Consider the following 6,757-nt stretch of genomic DNA (forward strand, 5'->3'; position numbering starts at 1 on the left):
CCGGGGGGGTGGTCTCGGGGATCCGTCCCGCGAAGCTGCTTTCCTTCCCGAGAGGCGCTTCACGGGTTAACCGCCCCCCGCGCCGCGGCAGCGGCAGCGGCCGAGCCGGGGGGTCGCTAGCTCGGCCGGCGGCGGCCCCAGGGCCGGGGGCTCGGCCACTGCCCTGCTCCAGCCGTCGGGCCGCCGCCAAGCGCAGGCGGTGCCCTTCCCCGCACCCGCGCGCCGGCGCGCAGCGTGTGTCCGCACATGCTCCGGGGCCGGGGCAGACCCCGCGCGGGCCCGCAGGCGAAGCCGCGAGACGGCGAGAGCGCCGGGGCATCCCGGGAACACGCACAAGGAGACCCAGCAGCCCCAGCTCCCCCTCGCCGCGCAGCCAGAGCGGCGTGGACCATCTCCCCCTCTTTACAGCGGGGCTTGAATGCCCGTGAAATAACAAGCCTGTGGCTCCTGGGGGAGAGTGCAGCAGCCGGGGCTTGTGGCTGTTCTGAGCCTTACAGGTGAACTTTATTTAAAGAAAAAATAGAGCCTAGCTTCAAGGCAAACCATAAACCTTCTCCCACTTCCCTGAAGGGGTGCGGAAAGTAAGGGCTGACCTGGGCAGGAGCGGGGCTCGGGAGCGGTGCCCTTGATGCTGGTCCTGCCCGCGGCAAGGCAGGGATCACATGCGGGGGGAGCCGCCTGTCACCTGGGGCCCAGGGACGCGCCGGGGCAGCCGCAGCCGCAGCCTCCCGCGCAGCCCGGGTCCTGGTTCCAACAACATTCGCTTCCCCTCGCTGTGTTGAGTGTGGACCTGGAGGGTCAGCACCTTTGACCTGCAGCAGAAGTCAAAGTCTTCTAGGGGCAAACACCACCCACACACAGAAGCACCTTTCACGTTCACCGCTTGTCTTCCAGGTGCTGAACAGGTTCGCGCAAGAGTAAAAATTGTTGCTCACATTTCGCCATCGCTTGAGCATCTATTAGATTAGCACTGGGTCTTCACTGTTGCTGCCATGTGGATGGAGAGCTCTGGAAAGGTTAGTGTCGTCCAGCAGAAACTCTCCTTCCTCAGGCAGGAGGACTATTTACGTGACAGAGGCATGAGAGATTTGCCCCGTGCCTTATACCCAAGACTTCTTTCCAGCCAGAGTCCTTCACCTTCGCTTTTGCCACCTGACGATCGTTTCCTATTCTAAATACGACACTGGGATTTTTGTCAGGTTTCAACAAGTTAAACTCGACGTTTTATGCATCGCCGAGCGCTAGCTATTACGGCACCCACAATCTTGAAAATTAACAAGTTAAAAATATAAAATAATAGTCTAGGTAAAGGAGAAGATATTGTTGATCTATCTAAATAATCAGCATTTGTCAAAGTTTAGACGTGTTATATTAAGTTTCGTGAGTAGACGCATACTTCTCTTTACTCCCGCACAAATTTTCCGTCATTGTGGTAAAAATGCTGAAGTGCATGTCAAATTATTTTTAAGAGAATGTAAGCATATATTCATTATATTTTTATGAGGGGTCATAATTAACAAACCTGTTATTTGTATTTGTAAATTCCTGGAGGACAAAAGAAAAAAATCCCATATACACAGGTTGATCTCAGATTTCCCTCTTTTTTAGTATATATAAAAAATCAGCTGCTGCTTAATTTTTGAAAAATCGGATTAAAATATTTCAATAAAAATCAAGTCTGCAGGAAGACCTCGTGTTTCCTAGTGCTAAAAGGGATATCTCCGAAGGCACCAAAGAGTACCATCTTCAGCAGGGAGAATGGTGTGTCTGGTACAGCGAGCAAGCTGATATCCACAGCCAAGAGTGTCAGCTTTGTAATGTTAATCTATGTTGATGAAATATGATTAAAAACTCGACAGCAACTCGGGTTGGGGTGTTGCAAGCAGTACGAAATTTAATTTTAGGAGGGAGAGGTCTGTATACAATATATTCAAGTTGGTAGAAACTCGCCTTACAATACACTGCCAGAAGGTGAATGCCAGATCAAAGCAGAGATGAAAAGATGTCCTTTCATAATTCCCCCCCAGCCCGAATCAACCATGGAAACTCCATTACTCTATAAAAGACGTGCAAGCTTCTTTTTGGTGGGGAGGGGGAACCTCCATTTTTCTCTTCAGTTTTGGAAAGGTTAAAGAAAGACTGAGTTCAACAAGCTTTAGATGGGTTCATTCTTTTTTCTTTTTTAATATCTCGTTGCATGATTCTCGAATCATATCCCTCCTCATCATTTAATAACTCAGGAAAATGGTTTTACTCTTTAACTTTCCACCCCTCTCCCCAAACAGGAACAAAGTCAGGAAATGAGACCCAAGACTTCCCTTGTAATGAGGAAAAGAAAACGACTTTACAGAAACATCCTGGAAAAGTCAAGTAAGTTAAAATATGTCTTTCTTGAAGTTCAAAGGAGACAATATTTTTTTCAGCTTAGTGTTTAACGTACTTGCATAAACACAAATCAGTGACACAACGCCCCACCAGCAGCTGCTTAATCCCGCTCAATGCCTATTCATTTGGAGGTTCTAGAATTAATATTTGACGACTCTCTCATTGAAACAACAACCCCTGACCCTATGTGATTGCACTGTCACATTATTCTATGACATATTCATCTTGAATTCATTTACGGACGATTTGATTGGAATGAGGTTTGACATGTATTGGATCCTATTAAAGAAGAAGACTTTGATCTTGTTGATGGGGTTTACATGATATGTATCATCTTTACCAGGGATACCAGGCTTTCACAATGTGGTGGCTACCAAGCTTCCACAATGTGGTGTCTAAGTAGTTAGTGACTGACATCTTATCTGACAGGAATACCTTAATCTTGAGGTCTTGAATGGAATATTCTATTTAAAATAAGCATATGATTTGGTTTATCTTGGGTACCCCTGGTTCCTAAAGAGCGGGAAAACAAAGTGCCATCACTTACTGGTTTGACTTCTGACTTTCCCTTTATTCTAGAACCCCGAAGCAAACTTATCTGACTAACAGGGCAAAAAGAAATAGCAGCAGAGAAAGAGTCTAATTTGATTAAATCCCCACCTTTCCTTTTTTTCTAGGAAAAAAATACCTAAAACTTCTCTCTAAGCTACAGTTCCCAGCGTTTATTCTGGCGGTGCATCAAAATATTATTTTGCTGCAATTATAGCTACAGGTCAATGCCATTTGAATCGGTGGCTAGTTTTAGTGCTTATTTCAAACAGATTCCTTCCTCTTCAGGCTCAGCCTACTTACATGTGTAGCCAAAAGCGAGGTTGATGGTTCAAGGATAGATTATGGTGCCTTTTTTTTGGTAAACTGTGCTTGCATTTCTTGACCTTCCCATTTCCATAGTAAACACTGCAGTTAGGATTTTCAAGATCAAGAATAATAATCCTTATTGACCTGCTCGAGCCCTGAGATTTGAAATTTAAAGGTTATCTTTTAAATCTGTTATATGAGCATTCTAGTTCCTTACTCTCATTTCTGTCAGTATAATTCATAGAGGCAACTCAAAAGTTTCTAGCTACTTAACAGAGAATTGAATTGTCTAGAGAAATGTGGATGACTTAACAAAAAACCACACGCCAGAGTCTGCGTCCAAATGCAGCCGGACAAGTCCCAGTGAACAGGACGAGGGAAACTCCTCGCGGTTGCACTTAGTGTATGTATGAGGAGAATTCGGCCCTAATTTAGATCTCACAGTCCCAGTGTCCAGTAGGTTACGTGGGGAAGCTGGCAAACACACGAGGGAGGGTCATTATGCATGGAGAATACAGTTACATTTCCTAGCTAATGCGTTGCTGTTCGCGTATGTTTACACTAAGATTAAACTGAAATAGTGATGTAAAGCTGTAGTGCAAGTAGTGGAAATATTGTGGCTTAGATCCCTAGGTTTTTTTGCAAACTAGTAGATAGTGTATTTAAGATCCCGTATAGCCACGGCAGGTAGACATGGTTAGTTTAATGTGTGGGATGAGATGAGTTTTTTTGTGGGGGGAGTTCATTCCCCCCCTCCTCTGATTACATAAAAAAACTGAAGCTACATTGATTCTAAGCGAGATTAAGAAAGCTAAAATGCCTAGGCTGTTTATGGTTACAAATGTTAACTCCATCTGCTTTTCCTGTACATTGTGAGGCGTGGGGCCTATGGGGGAATCACACAAAATACCACCGATTTCTAATAGGTTAGCAAATATATTCTTCTGCCCGTGAATTCTTTTTTTCATATCTTTAGCATAAGTCTAAAAGAAAAAGCTGATGCTCTTGTCCACAGCCGACTCCCAACGTACTGCACTCGAGGTGGGAGCCGGGTGGCTTCTGCACCCCCAACCGCACACCAGGGTCTTTATTCGGGATCTTATTTTTCTTAAGCCTGCAGAACTGCCCCTATCTCCTTCTGTGGCAGGTTAAGCGTCTGCTGTCTCCTACCCCTCTGGCCTCGTGATAAATCAGCTTATTCGTGTCTTGATCAAAATCCAGTGGAAGGTTGAGTCTCTGGTTTGACTGCAGAAAGATTCCGCCGCCACTTCATCTGCAAACGTGAACTTTCCATTGCTTTCTTGCAAGCCAGGAGGGAGTCCGGCTTAGACCCCTGGGAAGTAGGGGACCTCCCTACTCAGCCTCCGGGGGCGCTGATTCCTGCCCTTGCCACTGCCGAAGCCCCAGCTCTCCCTGCACACCCTCGGAGGCCTGGGCCCTAAGGAGATGGGAGGAAAGCAGCAGCATGGCTCTTCACGTGCCAGTCCCCGTTTATAAACAGCCCCCAGCCAGCGAAAGCACTGCCCTGGTCCCCCCACATCTTGTGATCTCTTTGGGGCAGGACATAACCAGAGTTACGCGGTCATGCTTGTCCCAGCAGACCCTCTTGAAAGGCAGTCCATGAGCTCCAGCGCTGGGACAGAAGAGGAAGTCCCCTGCAATGGCAGAAGTGGTTTATATTATAAACAGATACATGGGCAGAGGGGCCCTACAGTATCTGCTGTTGACAAGGGAGGAGTTTAAGAACTCGCCCAGGCTTTATCTGGCAAAAAGTTGGCTCATCTTGAGGCCATGATGAATGGGACCTAAGTGATCATTGGAGTGCTGGTCAGACAAGCTCCAAGTGCCAAAGGGCTTCATGAGCAGGCGTGCAAGTTCTCAAAACATTCTGCAAGAAATGTGTAACTCTGCTGGTTTTGGCCAGGTCCTCCCTCCTCCTTTCTAATTCTCCGCCTTCCTGAAGTCATGCGCGCGGCTCTTCTCCCCCTCCCTCTCCTGCACACACACGGAGACGCCTCCGAGGTACACAACAAATTCTAGGAGAGAAAATGCTAACTTCACCTACTATAATGAGAGACACCGAGGGCCACTTTTTCATTTATTTCAAAGCGAGCAGGAGCGAGAGAGTCCCTTAAGGAAGGGCCGAATAGAGCCATTAGCGTTTGACAAGAAACATCACAATATTTTAAACTAGCTTAGGCAAACTGGTGATAACATTTCTAATTGATAAACTGTTCCAGATGTTTTCTCCCTTGACTGAGAAGTGTCAGGATTAATGGATAACGAGTATGTAGAGATGAAGTGTTTTAAGGAGGGATGAGGAAACAGCTTTATTGGGAAGTCACACTCAGTGTCTTTGTAAGTAACAAATTCCTAATTCCTAACGTCTGTCTCTTTCGTGCCCTCCGGTCAGGGCGGCCAGGACTCGGGAATGTCCCAGCCAGTCGTGACTGAGAATAGACTGGGAAGTTCAGATATGGTGAAGCCCAGGGCCGGTGTGGGGTTTAAAATGCTGACCTAAACATGTTATGTAAGGAGGGAGACTAATTGCATCATTTGTCACTTTTCATCATCTGCACCCAGAAAGACGTACACAATAACTGATCTAAATTCTCTAGCTAAATATTGGCTTTATGTTAAGGAACAAATAGGCCAAGCCAGCCATATAACCGGAACACCCAGCTATAGCCAATCATGGCTATGCAAAAGAGTAATACAAATGTGCCGTATATTTAGTGTACACTTTGAAGTTACGAGCTCGCATCATGTGCTTGTAGCCTCTGTTATGATAATAACTCGATTTGGGTATTAAAATGCCAAACGACTTCTTGTTTTACTACTTAACATAAAATTGATCGATTGTAGCTTTAGCCAGGTACTGTTAAACTTTAATGGAAATGAAAAACGATGCGTCTAAACCTTTTTTAAAGTCCCAGGAAATTGCATTTCGGGGTTCTGACTTCACGTCTGGATAAATAGGATAAAGACGCCATAGACATTTCTATAAGTAATTGTTGCTTTGTTTTAATAGCTCTGTTTACTGATGGAACCGTGTTTGTGACCGGATTTGCATTTTGCTGTAACCCTGTTGGCGGGTGTTTACACTTGTGTTCTCCTTTCTCGACGCAGGTCTTCCTTCACTTTTTGTTTTTTAAAACCAGAGCTCAAAACTTCCGCTTTCTTCCGTGCGGAATCTCTCAGCTTCACTCAGCTTGTAAGGCCTGAGCGCGCAAAGCCAGACAGCGTGCACTAGGCATCCGTCATTACCCACAGAAATCCCATAGCCAGTGTATTGTTCCTCTGCTAAGAAGCGTAAACAATATAGGGGGGTTGTGTGTGTTTTCGCGCGTATCTGGAGCCCAAGGGTGCTAGGCTGCACCATCCTGAACGAGAGAGAGAGAGAAAGAAAGGGAGAGACTCCCTCTTCTGGGTTAGCCACTAGAGTCAGGCTGGGCCGAGCGGTTTCTCCCGCAGGCAGCGAGGAGCGCCCGGCTCCCAGCCCGGCCGCCGGGGC

General features: G+C 46.5%; 1 protein-coding gene across 1 annotated transcript in view; it reads left to right on the plus strand.

Annotated features, from left to right (window-relative positions):
- Nucleotides 1-6,757, plus strand: part of ZIC4 (Zic family member 4) — a 20,198-nt gene that overhangs the window by 1,910 nt on the left and 11,531 nt on the right. Inside the window, exons 2-3 of the mRNA XM_019532954.1 lie at nt 895-1,016; nt 2,286-2,370. Coding sequence (XP_019388499.1) covers nt 993-1,016; nt 2,286-2,370 — 109 coding nt within the window. The 5' untranslated portion in view covers nt 895-992. The remainder of the gene's footprint in view (nt 1-894; nt 1,017-2,285; nt 2,371-6,757) is intronic.

The sequence above is a fragment of the Crocodylus porosus genome, unplaced genomic scaffold (genome assembly GCF_001723895.1).
Source record: "Crocodylus porosus isolate Cpor-Errol unplaced genomic scaffold, CroPor_comp1, whole genome shotgun sequence".
Taxonomy (NCBI): domain Eukaryota; kingdom Metazoa; phylum Chordata; order Crocodylia; family Crocodylidae; genus Crocodylus; species Crocodylus porosus.